The sequence below is a fragment of the Corvus brachyrhynchos genome, unplaced genomic scaffold (genome assembly GCF_000691975.1).
Source record: "Corvus brachyrhynchos isolate BGI_N302 unplaced genomic scaffold, ASM69197v1 scaffold36, whole genome shotgun sequence".
Taxonomy (NCBI): Eukaryota; Metazoa; Chordata; class Aves; order Passeriformes; family Corvidae; genus Corvus; species Corvus brachyrhynchos.
The window spans coordinates 508,009-529,873 of NW_008238441.1; the positions used below are offsets into that span (position 1 = coordinate 508,009).

Genomic DNA, 21,865 nt, shown 5'->3' on the forward strand with positions numbered 1-21,865 from the left:
ACAAGTGTTTCCTGGTCTCTCATTTCATATTTCTGTCCCAGATCCAATTGATTTACCTGTTGGATCTCCATATAATTTTATTTCGTGAGTTCTTTGGGGGCAGCAGGACTCCTCAAGTGTTTGGCAATGGAGTGCAAAAAAGAGACCTGGAGAAGACCTCCAAGCTCCAGTTAAATACAGATGTTATAATGAATCACCTGCTTCACAGAGTGTATGAAGAAAAAGAGAGTTTAGATTTGTTCCAAATGCCAGCCTTACCCTTCAGAGCAAAAGCTGGAAGAAGCAGTGCAGGAATGGGGGTGATACTTATGAAAATGCATGTGCATGGCAGACTAAGGGCTGTGCAAAGGGGGCAGAGACATCTGGCCTTTTGACCAACGACCCTGCCCTCTCTCCCCATTTTCCTTCCTGTATGTTTTATAGTGCCAGAAGCACTGTGAGGATCAGGGACTGTCAGGGCAAACTTGGAAAGTGCTATGGTGTTGGAAGGTGTCTTATAAATTCTCTGATTTGACAACAGCAGTATTTGTGCCTAAAATTAAATTGCTGTTGCAAAGTAGATTTACTGACTCCAGTAGTAGTTGCAAATTCTGCCACCTCTTTCACCTATGAATCTCAAAGCACACTGGAATGGAAAGATAGGGAGTTAGAATTTCTCACAACTGCCCTTGAGACGGGTGTGGAGAAGTGCAATGATAACAGTCACTTCTTCATAAATAGTTGTATTTTGACCTGAAAAATGCTATTTTTAATTAAAACTCCCCTGAAAAGGAGAATAGTTTGGAATTGCCAGACTACACACTTCAAAATAGTAACTTAAAAAAAAATGAAGTGCCAATTTAGCATGTAATACAGCCAACAATGCAGGGTAGGACCAGTTTGAAATTACCCCGTAAAAACTGCCTTCATGTTCATCTTGAAGAGAACTTTAAAGCTGTGGGTCAGCTTTTGAAACTTTGTGCTGAAACTAGTATTAATTTTTGTTTTCTTATTTGCTTACTTAATTATTCCCTTTGATACAAAAGGAAACCTGGATTTACTGGTGGCCTCAGCATAGCCATGACATAGGTATAGAGCACGAGAGCAGGGCAATGCAAGCTTTTATGTCCTTTTTGAAGAACCCCTCTGCTGGTGGTGCTGTGAGGTTTGGGGTTTCTCTGTGGGTTTAGCCTAATTTGTTTCAGATAATGGAAGTAGGTTAGTTTTGCAAAACCAATACAGTCAGTCACTGGAAAAGGTGGGTGTGCATAAAGGGGCTGCGTTGAATCGTTATCTGAACTAGCTTTTGAATTATGTATGTGGATATTTTGCCTCCCCTCAGCCTCCCAGTACAACATGTGACTTTTAAATTCCAGTTCCTGCTTAGCTTGTAGTTCAGGCTGAATGCTCAGAAACAAAGTTCAAGATCATGTCTTAACAGCATCCTCCTCTGGTGTTTGTTTATTCTCCTTTTTAGAAGAAACAGACTATGATTACAGTGGCAGTGAGGAGGAAGATGATGAGCTGAATGAAGATGAAGGAGAACCAAGGTTAGTTCTATTACTGAAATAGAAAATTTGACTGCCCAAGCTGTTCTCGTTGAAGGCAGCTCTCCTCAGCCAGAACAGCTTTCTTAACTTGCTCTGAATCCCCAATCTCCTGGGTCCCCTTTGGTAGCTTTAACTGTTTTGTAGCTGTCAAACATAACTGCTGAGTATAAAATGTCTGTAATAAGTTGCTGATTTAGTTTCCTTGCGGTGTGGGGGGGAAGCTCTTCAAATGAAGGACCCAATAATCAGCTTCAGGCTGGTTTGTAGCCCAGCAAGTGTGGCTGCAGTGGTGGTGGTCAACTGGTGGAGATATATCGTGATTTGCTAGCACAGGGCAACAAACAATTCCCAAAGCACCTTGTATTCTCTCTTTAACGCTATGTTTTGTCACCTAGAAATGTCCTCTTTGTTTCAGCTCCATAGTTAATCTCCCGGGGGAGTCAACTCTCCGCCGTGAATTTCTGAGGCTGCAGCAGGAGAACAAAAACCGTTCTGACCCTCATCGGCAGCAGCAGCAGCTGAAGGACCAGGAGAAGTACAAGAAACAGCTGCTGGCAGAGCGGCAGAAGCGCATCGAGCAGCAGAAAGAGCAGAGGAGGAGGCTGGAGGATGTAGGGGGCTGGCTTGTGTAGTTATTCCATGTCTCATCACAAATGAAAGATGTGCCTGTAGGGAGTAGGCTTTGCAAGGCAAGAGGGCTGTGTTAAATTGTCAGCACAACCTGGATCATAGTCTTGCACCTTGAGAGAACCGTGTCACTTTTGAACACAATGATTTTAGGTGGGCTCTGTTCTTTGCCTGCTGATAACATGCCCTGAACTGTGAGTAGAAGAGGAAGGGCATTTTGCTTGAGTAGGTTTGGTGGTGGTAGCCCCAGCAGATAGGATGAGAGATGCCCATTTCTTTCTCATATGCGTTTCCCACTTTGCAGTCTGTTGGTCTGGTCCAGAGTCTTGGCCCTGCTTTTGTTTAAGATATTAAAAGACAGCTGGTTGCCTTTTCAGCTGCCTGTCACACTGTTGTCTTAGAGGCAGAGCTAAATCATAAGATCACAGAACCATTAAGGTTGGAAAAGACCTCTAGGATCCAGTCCAACCATTAACCCAGCACTGACATATCTTGATCACTGTATCATCACATATCACCACTATATCTTGGTCCTAAGTGCCATATCCACATACTGTAACACTTGCAGGAGTGGTGGTTCCATCACTTCCCTGGGCAGTCCATTCCAATGCTTGACAAACCTTTCAGTAAACAAATTTTTCCTAATATCCTATCTAAACCTATCACGGCACAACTTGTTTGTTACTGGGAGAAGAGCCCGACCCCCACCTGGCTACAACCTCCTGTCAGGGAGTCATGCAGAGCAGTAAGGTCCCCCTGAGCCTCCTTTTCTCCAGGGTGAACACCCTCAGCTCCTTCAGCTGCTCCTCATAAAACTTCTGCTCCGGACTCCTCCCCAGCTCTGTTGTCCTTTTCTGGAGACACTCCAACCCCTCAGTGTCTTTCTTGACGTGGCACAACACAGAAATCACCAACATGTCTCTTCTCTTGGGTATCTGGTAAAACTCAAGCATTGTGTGAACACTCCAGAGCTGACATTTGTGAAGCAGTGCTGCTCCAGCAAAATGGGAACACTCTGGAAAAAAACCCCTTCCTTCTTGAAATCTTGGGAAGACATTTGTCATTAGATTAGTTGCTGGCTGTCAGGGAGATCTCACATGCCTCATTAATGACAGATCTGCCCTGGGCTGCCAAAAGGGCAGAGGTTCCACTCCGGTTTGGCAGTCATGGTGGTGGCAGCTTGTCCCTGCCCACTTTTGCTCTGTGGTGTGTCAGGTGTCTCCCCCCTTAGTGACTGCAGAGCAGGAAATGGGCCTTGTGATTTATGATCACTGGCATCAGTAACTGGTGGGTACAAAAGTAAAGTAAAATAAGCAATGTTATTCTCTGGCTCTCTTCCAGCACCAAAGGCAAGAGCAGGAGCTAAGAAGGAAGCAGGAGTGTGAGCAGAGGTGGCCAGAGGTGAAGGTCAGTCAGAGGAAACAGGATAGGGGTAAAGAAGACAAAAGAGTTGTGGAAGATGAATACTTCATAGCAGATGGACAGAGGAAATTAGAAAAGAAGCAGGTATGAAGAGGCTGTTTGCTGACAGCAGTTTGCAGCTCCCTGTGTCTGTATCTGATGTCTTTTTCAGTTCCCTAAGGGTGTTCCCATCCTCTGAGTCATGGACCAAAGAGGACTTCACTAATGCCTTTACTCCTCTTGTTCTCAGGTTCAGCCTTCCTTTGAGTTAACTTAGATGTTACTGAGTCACCCTCCTTTATCTTCAGCAGGGACACTGCCTCTCCCACTTTTGTCCCTGCTGTTTCTCTGTGCTGAAAGGATCTTCAGTCTGATTAAATTTCCTTTAATAAAAGGAATAAATAAAAATAAATAAAATACCCTGAAAGCTTCCAGCATCAGCTAAACCTAAGCTTAAATCTCCACTCCCCATTTCGCATTCACATTGTAACCAGGACTGTTTCTTTTTCACAAAAACAGTGGAGCAGAGGTTAATTTTAATGCTGAACTGTCATTATCAAGTCTTGTCACCTTGGCCACAATGTTTTTCTAATGTTCAGCTGCAAATTGATTTGTAATCAAACAGAATCATGCGGTGTTTGGTTAAAGACCTCTGGTTTTAGTAGAAGTAAAAAGAACAAATACGATTTTCTGACCTGCTGTCTAAAAAGCCAGAGGGTGTTTGGTCCCACTTCATTCTTCCTGTTGCTCAGGGTTTTGACTCTTCTGTCGGCCCTGCTGGAATTGTGGTCACTTTGTTCTTTGAAAAGCCAATATTTCCAGCAGACCTCTTGGTTGTCCTCCAAGGCATAATTGTCTCTGAAGTTCATCACTCTCTTGCTTTCAGAAGATGGAAGATGGGCAGCACAACAGGAAGATGCACCGAACTCTCCCCAAAGATCAGACACAGCTGCTGTCTCTCCAGCATGACCACAAGCAGAAGAAGAAGGAGCCTTCCATGAGTTCAGACACAGGAGTGCATCCTCCATCAAGCAGCACAAGCAAAGAGGTACTGTCTTGGCCAGGGCAGCACTTTGGTGCTTTGTAGTTTATGATGCTGTAGGAATGCTGAAGCAGAGTAGCAGACTGATCTTTAAACCTGCCTGTGGAGCTTGACCTATGTCTTACTACACACTTATGCTACAGTCTTCAGTTTCCATTAATACGCAGAGGATAAGGGAAAGGAAGAATTATTCTGTCACTTCTGCTTGAGTTGAGAGAAGGATTTGATCGATGAGTGGGGAAACAAGATTCTTCTGGTCAAGTAGGTATCATTCCCTCATCTTTCAAAGAGGCATGAAGTAAGGTAATACCATCTGAGATTTAGATGAGGTCTTTGCCTGATGTTAGGGTTCACAGAATTGACCCAGGCACAGAATGGCATCCTGCCTCCTGAGCACAGATCTCTGTCCCCCATCAGCAGGCAGTGATGCCTTTTCTTGTTTTTTATGTCCCAGGATAAGGTTTGATGGATATAGTCAGCCTATATTGTAATCAATTTTCCTCCTTTGCTAACTCTAACAGTATTTCTACCCATCAACTCATTCTGGTCACTGTCACCATATCATGAAAAACTGTGGGTCCATTTCCATATGTTATCTCCTCATTCCTAGCATGCTTATTTTGCTTTTTTTGTATAATCTCAACTGGTTAACCCAGCTGGTGTGATTTGTTTTGTCACTAAAGTCTGGGTCAAAAATCTCAGCAGCTCACAGTCCCTCCTCAGTAGAAGAGTGGATGTGATGTTCTCTGCAGTCATGGCAAAAGTATCTTCCCAAAATGCCCAAGCAGAGACATGAAGAAAGCTCATGCACATGTAAATAGGAGAAATGCAGAGTGCAGCTTCTTAACACCTTTCTGCTGTCTTTAAGCACATGCCATCTTTGTCATCTTCTTGTGTGTGTGTGCTGCAACTATTCCATAAGCTGAAATGTCCTGTATTGATAAATAGTTAAATGTAACTGCTAGGATTGGTGAAAAGATGAATTTTAGTAACTGAATAGAGTCTGCAAACAGCCAAGCAGCAACATGAAGTCAGGAGAATAAAAGGTATTAAGCTCCTTGTTAGAGGAGCAGTTTGTGAAAACAAGAGTAATTCTGTTTGAAGTACAACTTAACTGTCAAAACCACAAATGCCCTGGCTCTAAAGACTTTGTTGTACTGACTGACGAAACAAATCATTACTGAAATTTTAATGAACTGCTCTTGAAATCACTATTTGTTTGATGATGGAGGGCTGGGTCTTACTCCAGCTGAGGAGTAAATTGAGTGTGGACAGAGAAGTAAGCTGCTTTTGCTAAATACACAACATTAAAGTCAATAGAAGAGCTTTGCCTTTGCTAGGTCTTTAATGGGTGAAAATGCAGCTCAGATGATTAATTTATTTTCTACTTTATTTTAGTTAGAAGACAAAAAACCAATAAAATACTGTCTTAGATACGCATCTCCGGTTTTAGCGTGTGTTTTGTAAATAACTCCTTGATAGCAAAATGAAATATGTTCCAGAATTTAGTGTGCAGTCACTGTTAGCTTTTAATTTAGTAGTGAAATACATTATCATTAGTTGCACATTAGTTGCTTTTTAGGTTCACAGCACGAGGCTTTTGTCATTATGGCTACCATAATGTATTCTAGTTTTAAGGATATTGTACAGTATTATTAGTTAATCTCAGAACTTCTTGGAAGTCACAGATCCTTCCACTAAATTGGTAATTGGTGGTACAGGATTGCATTCTTTGGTTGAGACTTTTTTGTCAGCAGTCGTAACTATTTGCGACAATTTAAGAATGCTTTAAAGTTGTAACTGTTTTTAACAGGGATAAGTCAGTGATTTTGCTCTTGTTGATGCTGATCATCTCCGGTTCATTATCCAGATAAGTGTTTGTTCCTCTGTTGAGAGGGACCTGCCTGGGGACAGTGGTAGCTTTCTCAAGAGTGAGTTTGTTTGTACTTTTTAGGGGTCAGTGGCATTTCTAGAACCAATCATCTATACACAGAAACCCTCGAGAATTATTGTTTCATTGAGACATTAAAAACAAAGAATCCTAAAGCCCTCCAAAGCCTCAGGTTTAATGTTTGGGGGTGCAGAACCCACTCTTGGGAGTTCTGTATCTTTGCCATTGTGCTTATCTTGTCCCCAGCAGGTCAGGACAGTTTTGCCCTGCACATCTGTGCCCAGATGGGAGCTTACTTTGTGCTCTATCTGGTCCCACTGGCACCAGAGTGAAGGAACTGACAGGCAAAGACTCCAAGCTCGGGCTGATACTGCACTAGCTCAGTGCCTGGATGGCAATTGGCATCAGTTCTGGCAGCCCAAAAGTGTCACCTGCATGAGTTTGCATCTGGATCATAAAGCCTTTCATGCAAGCTCCCCTTGAGGACAGAGCTGGGGGTTGAATTATCATATCTGGCTTTTACATTTTCTTTCTTGCTTATGGTAAAATTTGCCTTTTATTATTACAAGTTGCAGGTAATGAAAATGTGGCCTCAAGAGCCTGTTCACTGGGGCTAGAATTTCATGGTGTTTAGCTGTTGTTGCTTGTTTTAATAAGGGGGTTTTTTTAAAGGTTTTGGTCTTCTTTTTTCCCACAGTGGGGATCTGTGAGACTAAGTGGAATCATTTTTCCATGTCCTCAGCAGTTTCTAGGCTGGGCTAAGAATATGCTTGCCTTTCTGATACAGGCACAAACATCTAGATATACTGAGAGATACCATTAAGAATGCCCACCCCAACACAGATAACAGGGTATTTTTATGGCATTAATCTCTAGTTTACTGTGTAGAGCTGTTTCCAGGCTGCTGAATCAGAGAATATGCTCAAGATTTACACTAGAGAATGAGAATTAGTCATGTTGAACAGAATTGAAAAGAGTAGTGGGGTCAAAACCACAGGATAAAGACTTTTGTAATGAGCAATGCCCTCAGGAAATTTATTCCTTCTAGATCATGTTCCTCAGTCTTTCTCACAGTACAAGTAACACACCAAAAAACAGAGTGTTAGAAGTGTTTTAAGGTAGAAAGCAACATGCAGTAATGTCAGTGCTGTGGAAGGGGGTAATAAATGCACATCAAAACAGGCTGCATGTTGTCAAAGATAAGTAAGTATGGGCAGATGATTCCTCCAAAGGAGCCTGTCTCCAAAGGAGTGGCCTAGAATGCAACAGGTGGAAACTCAGGCCCTTCTCTTTTCTGCAGCTTGGAAGCTTGATGGAAAAGGAAGGGTTGCAAATGGAGAGGAAATAGTGGTTTGTACTGTGCCAGGGCTGTCCTCCTTGGTGGGAAGGTCCATCAGAGGTGGTGTGCTCTGTGCTGCTATGGGACAGCATCCAGCCTGCAAAGCCTGGGGCTCTTTGTGCAATGTGCTGCTGCTTTTGTCCTTCCCAGGCCGAGGACCGAGCAAAGAAGAGTGACAGCATCCAGCCCTCCCCGCAGTGGCCAGCGGTGCTGGGGCGCGAGGCCACTCCACACCCCAGGATGGGATCCGGGAGCAGCTCCAGCCCCTGCACCCCCGCACCACAGAGAGCCCTGGTAGTGCAGGTACTGCTGCCCCAGCTGGGGAGGAGGGGCCTGGGGTGGTTTTAGGCACGACAACCCATCAGAAACAGAATCGCCTTCGCTTCTGGCACAAATGACTGAGGCCTGTGCAAACCAGCTCAGAGGTTTTGTGGTACCGCCTCTGCTGCTGAGTTCTATGTGGAATTATACTTAAGCACTGTAGATCAGGGTTAGATAACAGTTATTTTTTATCCTTGATGCCTGATTGTTGATTCCATGAGACTCCTCTCAGATGTTTCACAAAGTCTGAGTGACAGTGCTGTTGCAGTCCCTGGATGATGTATTATTTATATGGTGCCATAAGTGTATATGGCACTTCACAAAACAAGTCCAAATCCAAAATTTTTTGTAAGTGAAACCATGTAAACAATCAAGATTTTTCGTGATCTTTTGAAATAATCTGGAAGTATGTGGAGATACAATAAGTAGCAATGCAGAATCAGATTTTGCCTGTGGATAGAGCCCAGAAAGTCTGAGTCTTTTTAAACTTCCAGTATTAGAGGTAAAGTGGGATCTAAACAGTACCTATGCAGTGAAAGCACTCTGATGAAGTTCTCCATTGGAATCCTTTTCTCAAAACATATTAACTCCTGATATTTTTACCAGTTCTGGAAGATGTGATTCATGGTTCTCACAATGTGCCCAAAAACCGAGTTTCCTTTCAACATCCTACTCATAGCGCATGAAGGAAGTGGCTTGGAAGTGGCTGCAGGGTTTTTTTTCTCCAGTCTCTTGTGAAAAAGACTGTAAGCATATGTGAGCAAAAGAAAAACCAAACAGCAAGTAAAAATGGAATAAACTACTGTAAGTGGGAGCACAACTCATTTAGCCTGGCTATCTCCACTTATTCTGAAAGTGTGCAGTGGCCAGAATAATCTCATTGCCTGTACATTTTACATAGTATTTCATTTTTGCATTCGTTCATCCCCTCAGAGGGGACATACAGTCATAGCACTAGTTTTATTCTTGGCAGCTCTCAGTTTCTGCTGGACTCCTGGATGCATGGATGGGTGGATGGATGGATGTAGTTTTTGTATCCATCTCTCCAGTTGCTTCTGTGGGATTTAGCTAGTGCTACCCACAGGAGAGTGAGATTCACATCAGGCTTAGGCATTGTTTGTGTGCTGCTGTGGCATCTTGTGGCCTCATTCTGCATTGGATCAAGGAGTCAAAGAGGGAAGGTCAGACTGCAGAGGATGGGTTATTGGTTTCAGCTCAACTGCTTTCAGAGCATGTCACACTGCCTGACCAAAGCAGCAGTGTGGGCCTGTATACTTCTTTGAGCATACCTGTAATTATGGGTTATTACTATGAGATCATGTTGTATTATCCTAAATGTTTCTTAAACTCATTGCTGATTTTGCTTGGCATGAGCTTCAGGTGAACATCCTGCATGAAAGGTCACAGAATCATAGGATGGTTTGGGTCAGAAGGGACCTCTAAGAGTCACTTAGTCCAACCCCCCTGCCATGACAGGGACATTTTCAACTAGATCAGGTTGCTCAGAGCCCTGTTCAGCCTGGTCTTGAATGTTTCCAGAGAGGGGCCATCTGCAGCCTCCCTGGGCAGCCTTCTCTGGTGTTGCACCCCCCTCTTCGTAAGAATTTCTTTACTTTCCTAAAATTCAGGGTTCTGACTTTGCTCTTTGTCTGAGCCATACTCTCAGGACTGTAAACTCCACCAGTGTGTGATCACTGCAGCCCCAGCTGCCTGCAACCTTGCCATCACTGATTAGCTCCCCTGTGCTGGTGACCCTTGGAACCAGTATTGCACCCCACCTGGCAGGGCTGCCTATGACCTGCCTTAAAAAGTTACCCTCTGTGCATTCCAGGACTCTGCTGGATTGCTTCCAGCTCACTGTGCTGCTTTCCCAGCAGATACCGGAGCAATTGAAATTCCCCAGCAGGATATGGGGAAGCAGCTCTCCCCTATCCTGCTTTGGTTTGTGCCCTGGAGCCAGTCTGGGAGGTGGATAAAAGCAGACTCTTAGTGTCTCTGCGTCAAAGCCTCCCTGTGCCTTTCCTGTTCAGGTTGCTTTGCTGTTTGGTGATGATGGCAAAATCACCAGAGACAGATGTTGTGAGCGGAAGGGCCTCATTTCACCTGATAGCTTTTACCTGGAAAAATATTTATGTGTGTCTTCTCACATCCCTTTTTTCCAGGGCCTGTTTGTTGTTTCAAGTCACAAGTATTGTAAGTGGGCTGAGTTGATGGCCTGGCTTGTAACATCAAATCACTGGAGAGCTGTTGCAAGGTCTACAAGAAGGGCATTTGTATCTTAGCCTTGGGCAGAGGCTGGCAGCTTCCCTGAGGCAAATATTTCAGCCCTGTAATAGCAGTGGGAGCATCCGTAGTTTATTGCAGGGCATTTGGGATTCTGCAGGAGTATGGTAGCTGTACAGAGGATAGCCTTGCCCTGCTAAGGTGCCTCTCCTGGGATGAGAGGAGCTCTGTTCTAGACTGACTGCTTCACCTGGGACAAGTGATCATTCCTCTGCATCCTGTTAGTGCTTTCCTGTTTTGTAGCATCTCTCCCAGCTGCTGAGGGGAGTGGTGAGGAATGAGGCAGTATTTTACCAACTTCTTTCACATCCCTTTTGGAAACTACACTACAAAAAAAATATGCTGTTTAGAGTATGATGTTACTTAAGGATAATAGCAGCAAGCGATTTCCCTCCCTGCTGGGAGGTGCCCTGGTACCCCCTCACAAGGCAGAGCTCCCACTGACGGTGTGCGTGGATAGGGAGAAGCCAGTCTGCTGCCTGTGTTCACATGGAGACCACATGAACTTCAGTGGGTAATTTATAAATCCCCTGAAGGCTTATTTTTCCCTTTGCTGATTGGGACCAGCTGTTGATGCTAATGGCAGCATGTTTGGACCTGCTGCCTGCTGTAACTGGATGAGGTGTTTGGGCGATACAAGTGATGGGTCAGGTAGTCACCTGGAGATTAGAAGGCACAACAATATACTTGTGAAGTTCAGTATGTGGGTGCCTTGTTGATTTAAAATAAAAGTGAACTGTGGAGTTAAAATGCAAGCTGAATTCATCACAGATGCTGCACTGGAGAGCTTCCAGACAGGTTTGTCAGAGAGGGATTATCTGCCATCACTGCTCTGCTCAGACAAAAATGACTTATTTTCAACCGTTGTATTCTGTGATATATATTGTGGCACATCCTGGATGCCCAAATCTCTCTCAGAGTTATTTCGCTGGAAAACTTAACACAGCTCCTGAGGTGAAAGGAGCATGATTTCTCAATGCCTTACATCCAATCTGCTGAGGGAAATGTGAGATACTACCTGTTCAGAGTGTACCAATTCCACCTGCTTTGTACCAGGTTTGTGTTTGCTGCAGTACAGTAGCAGATCTGGCTCTCTGGTTGTGGCGGGATTGTGTGGGATAGGCTGTTTTGGATTGCCTGCAGAATTTCACGGAGGCTTCTTGAACAAAGTCACTGAGTCTGATCTTCTGCCCAGCATCTCCTGCTGCCTGACTAGGGGAAAAATTCAGCTCACATCTGAAATGAACTCCATTTTTAATTAACTCTTGTGGTTTACCTATAGGATTTGCTAGGTAGATCTTCTCTATTGTGTTAGATGATGTGACTGAATCAGAACAAGAAGACTAACGATATTACAAGAGCTAGCTGTGTGGTAAAGCCATGGACTGCCCTAGTATCCCAGAGCACATCTGCTCAGAAGTTTAAGAAATTCCTTTTCCTTATGCTGTTTCATAAGAACACTTGCACTAAATCTATCTCCTCTATGTAGATTCAGTTCAAATGAGTAACTTGGGCGTCCTCCAAAAAACAGTGCAGCCTGACTTTTTAAAGCTTCTTGCTTCTAAATGGTTTTAAACTAACTCTGGTAATGAGTCTTTTGTGCTATATCACCTTATGTTACCATTTCGTGGATCAAAGTGTTCTTTTCCTTAGCTCAGTTATGTGTCCATTTATGGTTCGAAGACACGCAGTAGGTAACATTTTCTCTACCAGTGCTTTCTGTGCATGAGGAGAGCTGCTGTTCTTTAGGTATTACTTAAAAGAAAAACAATTTAAGGTTCAAATCTCGATCGTTTAGAATCGTTGTTAGGTGGGGGTTTTAAATTTTTTTCCCTATACAAACCTAAGGGGAATATCAAACCCTGATTTTGGGGGTTATCTGAGATGGTTTTGGCTTGCTTGTGGAAGCAGGTGTCTGTTCCTGGCTTTACATGGAACCAGTGTACTGGGCAGAGTCTGGATTCATTCAGTCACTTATATCATGACTCAGCAAAGCTCATCCATGCTCGTAAACAAAAATAGTTTTCTGGTAATCTGCAGGACTCAAAGGCTGTAATTTAGAAAGGAATATATGTATCTTGTTGAAAAAGTGGCAAGGAAAAGAAAATCCTCCTATATTCTGATAATAATATACCTGCTACAAAACCTGTTTCTGTACCTACAATGGATCACTTCAGGTAAACACTTTGCTACTCAAATAATTCTGGTTAACTGAAAACTATTATTAGAGATAATCGTGTTGAACAAAAAGGTATTTTGAAAGGACATAGATTATGAGATGTTACAACTGCTGAAAAAGCTGTTTTCTGTAGAGTATCAACAGAACATTTTGTCCCAAAAAGGCAGGAAAAGCACCCCCTGAATAATTTACGTGAACTTTTCAGGTCTGGTTTTGGCAGTTGACTTTGCAGTACTGTATGGGAGGTTGCAATGAGACATCTTTGACACCTTTATCTAGTTTTAGAATTACTGCCTGTCAATATTTAATTGACGTTGAACATTGTTCCCATGAAATTTAGTCTTGTGCAGTTATAGAGAGTTCACAATCCTTTTATCTTCTTGAAAAGCTGTGTGAAGTTCCAGTTACTGTTACTTACTTTTTAGGATGGAGAAACTGGAGAATTTTATAAACTTGGGCTGATTAATCAATAAAATACTCATCTGAGTCATTCTTTTGGGAAAGTGTGCTACAGGTGCTTCTGGTCTAAGTTGCAGTAACTCAGTTGGGACACAGGAGTTTGACCTCGATGACTCAAACAAAAACTGCAGACTTCATTCTTAGGCCTCCAAGTGTTGGAGGTGCTGATCTTGCCATGTGTTTGAGAAAGAAGCACCTCCCAGAGAGCCCTGGCCTTACATTGCATGGGAGGTCAGACAAGGTGAAGCACAGAGTGGTACAGCTTCAGACATTTCTCTAATACTTCTTCTATTTCTGTAATATCAAACTGGTTCTAGCATAGCAATCCCTGCAGACAGGCCCAGCTCAGACAGAGTTTCTGTGTGTTCTCTCTTGGTCTTGTGTCCAAGAGGATTTCTCATTTCAGGAACGCAGTACTCTCAGCTGACACATTTAGCTCTGAGTTTCTTCCTCTTTGGAAGGCACTGGTGTAGCAGATCATTAGTGTGTAGATCTCTTCTTTTACGTATAGAAAGAATCAGAGGACCAAATGTTGAATATTTCAGTTTGAGTTTTGCACTGCTTACTTCTTGCTCCCTTGGAGTGAAGACTTTGTAAGGAAGTAACTTGATTCCTTCCCCTTCCCTTGCTATAACTGGGGTTTTTGCTATCCTAGTGCTCTAATTAGACACCTTTAGAGGTATGTCTTAAACACAGGCGGCTGCAATGGGATCACCTGGACTTGACCACCCATGAAGGTGTAGTCTGGGCATAATTTCATTCTTTCTTACTGCATTCTCAAGTTCGATTTTTCTTTCTTTATTTTTTTCAAGTAATTGAAAAATTTGTTTCAGAGGAGGACCAGGATCCCCTCATAATCACTGGAGCACTTAAAAGTGTTTGCAGCTGGCAGTTTGCTTCCACTGACTGTGGGTTGGTGGTGGGCATACAAAGAATAGCTTGGAAGTCAACATCTAAGTTAGGGGAGGCGGGTTCCCACAGTGATTAGACTATGGAAATTCTGCAGTGGAAGCATCATCCAGGTTTGAATGAAATGTAGTTACTCAACAGCATTTTTTGCATCATCCAGGTTGTTAGTTCCCTGTGCATTGCCAGTGACCTATTTGCTTCTCTTAGAGATTTAAGAAAGGTGTGTGTGTGTGTGTATGTATATATATATATATATACACACATACAGAGAATAGATTTGTTTACTATTTCTTTATATTGTACCCTTCACCTTAGAAGATTTGTGCCTAACATGCTGGAAATGAATAACTCACTGCACAGTGAACAAGGTGATTAGGGCTCTATCCAAACAGAGTACTCCTGCTACACTTAGCAAATATTTAATCTCCCAAGCAGAGCCATCTCTGTTGAGACCACGACCTGTTACATAGGCAGGGAAGTGCAATTCAACATGTGTTTGGTTTGTTTCAAGTGTGAGAATTTCCGGGCTAATAAGGACGTGTACCACAGCAGCTCCCTATCAGACATGGTGACAGCACCGCTCAGCCCCGGGCAGGACGACGTGTTCTGGAGCACGAGTCACAGCGAAGAGCAGCCCCCAAAGGTGGGTGAAACTCGGGGTGTTTGGCACTCTTGGGGGTTGATTGCACTGCTCTGTTTAGTATCCATCCTCTGCACTTCGCAAAACTCTGAAAGTCTCGTTGTTTGTACATGAACTGGGTCACATTAGTCTAGGAAAAAAATGCAAATTTACAGGCAGGTTGGTGGTCTGGGTTTATGTGTATGTGCATAATATCTGCACACATATAATATCTGCAGGATCTGTGATTGAAAACACCTGTTTTGTTAGACCAGGTATTTGTAGCAGCCCATTTGGTGAAAAAATCTGTCTTGTTGCAGAAAAGCTTGTTAGTTTGTGCAATTTAGGTGATGGTGTATTTCTCTTTCTAACAGAATTTCTTAGAACAAGTGCAAGACTATGTGAGCAGGAATGCATATGCCCATGTGTGTATTTATTTTATTACTTTGCACTTGGGGGGCGTGTGTGTCCCATCCCCCAGCCTGTGGTAGCAACATAAGGTAATCCACCACCTGTGGAAAGCTGCATTCAGTGACTGCGGATGCCTTTCACTGTCTGCTTTAAATATTGACCAAGAATGATGCTGACTCTGAGTAAAGGTGCAAACCTCTTTCTGTCTGCACCCTGAAAGACTGAAAGGCTTGGAGCACACTGGAAGCAGCTGCTGCTGACTTGCAGCTTTCAGTGCTGATATCATGGAATACCTCCCTACAGGTCCCACTGAACCATTGTTCATTTCTGTTGGTTAGCCTTTTCATTGATACAGAATAAGCATTAGGTTTATTGACTAAATCTAAAATATCAATTGCAGCCTTGAAATGTTTGATTAAATCCTTAAGGTTCCAGAAAGGACAACTTCAAAATTTTACAGCAGGGATCAGCCTGGCTATCAGAGATGCCTTTCAAGGTAAGCTCTAAAGTGTTTTATGCTTATACTAAAACTAAACTTACACTGTATACTTTACATACGTACACTGTGCTTATACTGTGTTTCATGCTTAAACTAATTGTTTTATGCTGCTTTATTGTCAATAGGAAAACTAAAGTATCTGGCAGATGCTCTACCTCATTGCCAGTGGAACTGGTTTCAAAGGAAAGTCAGGTGTCTGGGTGCTTTGGTGAGAGGGAGTCTGGCCTCAACTCCTTGTACAGGCACTTCTAATTACAGCTTGTGGTGCTTGTTTTGCCTGATAGTAGCTTGAACAGGCCGCCTGTAGATGTATCTTGACAATTTTGGCAATCTGCCCTTAAGGCTGGTGTATTTTTTTTCATATCCCAGAAGAAAAGACCAAGGATGTCTAGAGCTTAGCAGTAAAGGGCAGCCCCCACTGGATGTCTAATCAGGGAACAAAATGTGTTGGAGAGGCTGGAAAGCGAAGCAGATTTACCTGACATAACACAGTGATGTGCAGCATTTCTGATGAGCCAGAGTCAGAAACATAGTCTGAAATAACTTTCAAGTGAACTCAAGCCCTAAATGTTCTGCACTTGGGAATTACAGGAGGCAAAGCAGAAAAGAAACATGTAAGTAATTGTCAGTGTTACGAGTGGCTTCTGAGACTGGGTTTCTGTTTGAACCACTGGCTTGGCAACTTATTTTACTGTTCAATGCGTTCCTTTCTCCACTGATAAGTGACTGCTGATGTATCTTCTAGGAAGGTAGTGGAGCAGTTCTCTTGAGTTGTAAAAGCCGTGAGATTTTGGAATCAGGACTGACACAGGTCTGAAGAGTCCAAGGGAGATGTAATATAAAAGGATATTTTGTAATGACTTGGGAACCTCTGTAATCTCCCAGAATGACTGCCCAGAGGAAATTCCCCTCCACAATCTTCTCTCACTACTGGGTGGCCCTGCTTTGAGCAGCAGTGAAGATAAACTTTTCATTATCCAGAATATGATCTCGTACTGTAACAGCAGGGAGCTCAATCTGGTGGCCCAGGAGCTCTGTTCCAGTCTGTTCCTGCACATGAGTCTGATCTGCTTTTTGTCTTTCTGTTTAGTAATACTCATCAGTCATCCCCCAGGGGACACGCTCTGAAGCTAAACAGTAGCAGCAACACTCCTGGCACCAAGCAGTGGGAGATGGGATCTCATCAGAGCAGCTGGTCAGCCTCAGGTGATTCCTAAGTCAAAGATCCATCAGTCAAAATGTACTAACCTCCTATCACATGAAGTGGTCTTCTGCAGGGTGTCAAGTTCTGCATTGCAAATGGGATATGTCCTTTTAATGACATCCTCTGGTGAGAGGCTTTTGAAAGCCCTCTGGATTTTTTTGGTTCCGTGTTCCTAAAATATAAGCACTTCCTCTTTTGAGTCAGAAAAGTGACTATGAATATATTTTCATATGGAAAATTTGAATTGCCTCAATTAAGAATTGAAAAAAAAAAATTTATTTTGCAGTTAGTGACAGAATTGAAACTCAGCAGAGCCAACGTTCCAGACATACAGATGTAATTCAGTACTGATGTTCACCCATTGCCAAATTCTGCTCTTCACACTGCCCACTGATAAGATGATACAGTTGAGCAGTTGATGTACACTAATATTTCTGCACTCTAATAATGTAGTGGCAAAAGGAAGTGTAAGTCTCTCTCTACAGCATATTATGAAATATTCCTCCAGTATCCTTTTATGTGCAGAAAGATAATGGAATTGAAAAAGAAAAAAGGGCAAAAGAAGTTTAAAGGAAAACCATCTGATTTAGGCAAAGTACAGCTTAGTAAGCTCCTTTGCTGTCACTGGTAGTGGTGGAGGAATGCAGTGGCCTGCTTGTGGTTGTGTTGCAGTACAGATTCTGGTTCCTGAGGTTCTGGCAGATGGGGACTGGAAAAGTGGACAGTTTTTTTCCTCTCTTGCTATTCCTACAGGTGTTTTCTGTGGGTCAGCTGCAGGGCAGTTTCTTGTGTAGCCCTTTGTGAAGCCGTGGTGTGTCACAAGGCCTAACATCCACATTGGCTACTAAAGATTGGGATCATGGGGAATCGCACATGCCCAAGTCGAAGTAGGGTGGATGCAAAAATATTCTGAAACCACCCCTGTGAGCTTATGAGGTCATTTATTTTTATATTGAGGTTTAGATTGTTAATTTAAAAGCCCTTCATAAATGAGGAACAAATTGCTTATTTATTACACTTACAAAATCAAGCCAGTTTTGCTTTTACTAGCTACACAGAATAGGAAGCTTTTCTTCAAGAGAAATCCAAAGCACACTTTAAATTGCTTGGGTTTTGTTTCTTTTGTTCTTATGTCATTTTGTGTTTGAATAACAGAGTTGAACAACAACAGCCCAGCTCAATTTTGCAGGGTCCATGTGATGTGTAACTCCTGTGCTATTTTGGCATGGGGAAACAAAAATCTCACCAGCAATGGAAAGAATAGAAAACCTCCCTTGTGGTTTAAACTGTCTCCTTGAGTTCTTAAGTGTCATTAAATTACAGCTAGTTCTGGCATATGGCATTTCAGATAGAGTTTGTTGCTTTCCCAAACCCACAGGAATAATGAATTGGACAGGAAAGGGCTATAAATACTTTAAAGCTATTAGTTCTGCTGAGTTGCTTAGGTGCTTATTGACCAGTAAGGAATTCTGAGTTTTGAAAGCTTTGAAAAATGGATGAAGACATGAAACCGTTGTGATAAAACTATCTAAATTACCAAATATGAATCCTAATTTGTGTGAGCTTGAATTCTCCCCCCTTAACCTGCATGGACTCCTGTTGGTAACAGTGGGGTAGTCGTAGGAAAAAGTGCTGAAAAAGGCAGGTGTTGAGCTGGCCAGTGTGTCCCAGAGCAGGGCAAGGGTACAGTGGCTTTCCCTCCCTTCTCTTGTGTCAGGGATTGTGTGCAGAGCATCCCTTCAAGGCTTGTTTTGCTTTTTCCAGTGCTTGCAGGCAATAGGGGGGCCCACATTTAACAGGAAGATTTGCAGTTTAGCACAGCTGTTTGCCCTCAGCCCTGTTGGGTTTAGATAATCAGACTCTTTGAACTGTTTTTGTGTAACAGTTTTATGAGGGCCAAATCTTGGCAGCACCTCCGCTTGCTCCCAAAGGTGTGTAGGAGGGCTCAGGCTCCTCAACTCTGTTCCTGGCCCCCTGTCTGCAGTCACAGGAATACAGCTGCGTGGCTGTTTGGTGCTGGAATATGACCAGCAGTTGCTGATGTGACGAGCTGTCTCTCCTCAGGAAGAGGATCAGAGGAAGGGATTAGGATGCCCTCACTTTCTTCCCTTGCTCCCTTTCCATGGAACTGTGGCTAATGTGCAGTGGGAGTATGTTGCCAAGGGTTTGGTTTGCTTGTCTTAAATTAAATTGCAACCTTGCAGCATTAAATTGCACCAGTATCAATTTATGTACGTAATATTGCAGCATCCAGAACCACTGAGAAACAAGGAATGAGATTTTCCTTTGCAACGAAGAGAAAAGAGAAGTTTGTTGGCAGAGACTGGTATCTGCTTTGGGTCATAGCTATGTGTGCTTGTCTTGCTCTCTCACCCACTGCATGTACACTTAAAAAAGACACTTTTGGGTTTTTTTACCCCCCAGGGAATCCAGGACTGGCCAAGGCAGAGAATGTTTTGTCCCAGAACCACATGCAGCTGCATCAGAAGCCTGAAAAAGTTTCTCATCCAGGCCAGATTGCAGTAGGTTCTTTTAAATCCACTGATATTTTTGATTTGTTCATCATTTTCACCGAGGGTCTGTCTGTGCAGACAGCTCTGTTTTGGTACGTGAGTTTGCTGTCACCTGTGAGTCGACCTGAGGGGGGTGTGGGGCTGGCTCGAGCTCACTGCTTTCAGTCCAGGTCTGACTTGTGTCCAGCTCAGGTCCTCAGCAGGGTGTCCAGTTTTGGCTCTGGTCACTTTCCTGTGTGAGACACCCACCTGTGATGGACCAACAGAAGCATCAGCTTCCTAGTAAAACTTTTTTTGGTGTGGAAGTGACCATAACTGTATATGCTGGGACAGTAAAATATGGCACATGCGGTTTAACAATGGGTTCTTCAACTGAGTTTTCTTTGCTCAAGAGTCCAGGCTCCTTTGCCAAGGTGAAGGACAGTGCCAACTCCTTGTTAAAAGCAGCAGACTATTCCTCCTCAAGTGATGAAGTCAGCAGCAGCAGCGATGAAGATGACATGAACCACACAAGGTTGGCTTTATTACTATTATTATTAATATTCTTTTCTTCTTGTTACACACTTCTAAATATCTAGAAAAAGCTGGCATACATAAATATTCCTCCTCCTTTGAAGTTACTATCACTCGTGTCAGTTGTAATTAAGCAATTTAATTGCTTTTTAATGAACTCCTGGGGGTAAATGCTCCATCAGATGTGCACAGCGTAATAATACACTTTGATGACTTGCTGCCCTGGGACAATGAGGAAATGTCTTGTTTTAACTGGATATACTGGGTAGTGCTTTTATAGGGATTACTTCACATTGATCTACATTTATATGGAATTTTTGCAAGAAAAAAGGAGAGGGAAAGAAAACTGAAAAGCTGTATGCCTTCATGCTAAATACAGGTTAGAGTGGAGAAAACCAGGCAAACATGACCCTTGAATTCACGTAGTCTGTTCATTCTGGGAGAAATAATTACCATTGAAAAGTTGATTCCTTCACCAGGGCTGTTTATAAAAAGGGGAGATAGTTTTGTAAAATATGTTGTATTTTTAATACTGACATTTTGCTCAATTGCTATGGTTTCCAGCTGATGTTGTGGCTTGTCCCGAGCTGATCCCACCTGAACTGTCTCTCTCTAGTTTTGCAGTTTATCTTGTTGGTTTTGTGACTGACATCTTGTGGTGTTCTACCTGTCATGCAAAATGTGTATTCCCCTGAAATAGTGGAGAAATAGTCGAGAAAGAGTAGGTTGCTACTCCAAGAGAAGGGAGTCAGGGGGTTGCTTTGCCAGTCCTGCTGCTGGGAATAGCAAACAAAAACATTTTTTAGTCTTGGTGAATGAAACTTCTGATTTTCTTGAAAAGAAACTTCAGTTTAATTCAAGTTCTAGGATTTACTTTGAAGCACATCCCAGGGCCACAGAGCTCTCTGGGGTGGGGCTCTTGCTCTTCTGACAGAATTAAACATGCAGTTTTGTCAGGCATCAGACACATTTGTCAGGCTCCAGATTTGGAGCATTGTTGGCAGGTTATTGTGTTGGGCTGGTACCAGTCCTTTCCCCTGTGCTGCTCTGAAGAGGTAGAATTTTTGTGCCTGCATATGCTCCAGATTTGTGTTTCTGAAGTGAGGAGAAAGAATGTTAAAAATCTTGTAGTTTATTCAGTGCGCCTGAAAGAGCTGACTTTAACAGTAATGCCTTTATTTTCCTACTGATCCTCTTCCAAATCACCTTACTCTGGTGTGTAAAAAGTTTTATTCACTCTAGGTCATAGAATTCATCCTAGACCTCAGAAAGACTCTACATAAAAATATGGATTTGCCTTGTAGCAATGACTTTGCTGTGTAAGTGTTAGATTGCTGTGATCCTTGCATGCTGTAATGATTTGAAGGAGTGGTATCACTGCCTTTGGAACTCTGCATGTGTTATTTGCATCTCCTCTGTATGCGAGATCCACCCGTCCTCTGGAGAGGTGCAATTAGCAGGATGCTCCCTGTCATGTTTACCCTCCTGTGCACACAGCCACTGCAAGAGTCCCTGTAAAATCAAGATATAATCTTGCTATTAACAAAGTCCCTTCACCTTGGTTGAACATCATTTATACTAAAAGATACATCAGGAAGTATATCCTGATTGCTGCCAAGTAAATAGCAAAAAGGATAGTGATCAGAGTGAAAGGAGCAGCCTTTGTTGAAAAAAAGTGTTGAAACTTTGCATATTCTGGATAAAGGGAAGGGTTTGGGGGTATTTTGCTCTCTAAAGCATGTGACTGTAGGATCTGAAGCCCCTTGCACGCTGGAGCGTTTCTGTGGGGGCTCTGGCTGAAGCACCTTGGGCCAAGTTTTTGTGGACTACTGAAACCAAACTGTGTTTTCCTGTTCTTGCCCGGGCTGTGGAACAGCACGTGATGTCTACACTCCAGCTTTCCTGGAGGTGCCTAGAAGGACTACAGTTGGGACATACACAAGAGAAGGAGCTTCCTATGTTCTTGGATGAATTCTATTAACCACCCTGAGAAGGCTCGTTTCTGAGGATGCTGGACTGAGGGCTGCTGTCTTTTGCCAGTAAAGCAACTTCTGGTCTTGTTTTTCTTTACAGTGAGATGAGCCAGAATTCTTTCTCCCACACTCCAGTTTTTAATTTTAAGGAAA

The 21,865-nt window shown here is 43.0% G+C and overlaps 1 protein-coding gene across 5 annotated transcripts in view; it reads left to right on the top strand.

The window, feature by feature from the left end:
- Positions 1-21,865, top strand: part of NRK (Nik related kinase) — an 86,970-nt gene that overhangs the window by 41,728 nt on the left and 23,377 nt on the right. For 3 of the 5 annotated variants that reach the window (XR_001862703.1, XM_017736619.1, XM_008635536.2), the window contains 10 exons: positions 1,457-1,529; positions 1,945-2,140; positions 3,498-3,662; positions 4,444-4,605; positions 7,980-8,132; positions 14,492-14,623; positions 15,439-15,506; positions 16,600-16,715; positions 19,138-19,235; positions 19,619-19,740. Coding sequence is in view for 4 of the 5 variants with exons in the window: in XM_017736619.1 (XP_017592108.1) it covers positions 1,457-1,529; positions 1,945-2,140; positions 3,498-3,662; positions 4,444-4,605; positions 7,980-8,132; positions 14,492-14,623; positions 15,439-15,506; positions 16,600-16,715; positions 19,138-19,235; positions 19,619-19,740 (1,285 nt within the window). In the remaining variant the exon portion in view is untranslated. The remainder of the gene's footprint in view (positions 1-1,456; positions 1,530-1,944; positions 2,141-3,497; positions 3,663-4,443; positions 4,606-7,979; positions 8,133-14,491; positions 14,624-15,438; positions 15,507-16,599; positions 16,716-19,137; positions 19,236-19,618; positions 19,741-21,865) is intronic. The other 2 variants (XM_017736620.1, XM_017736621.1) reach the window with 2 other exon arrangements.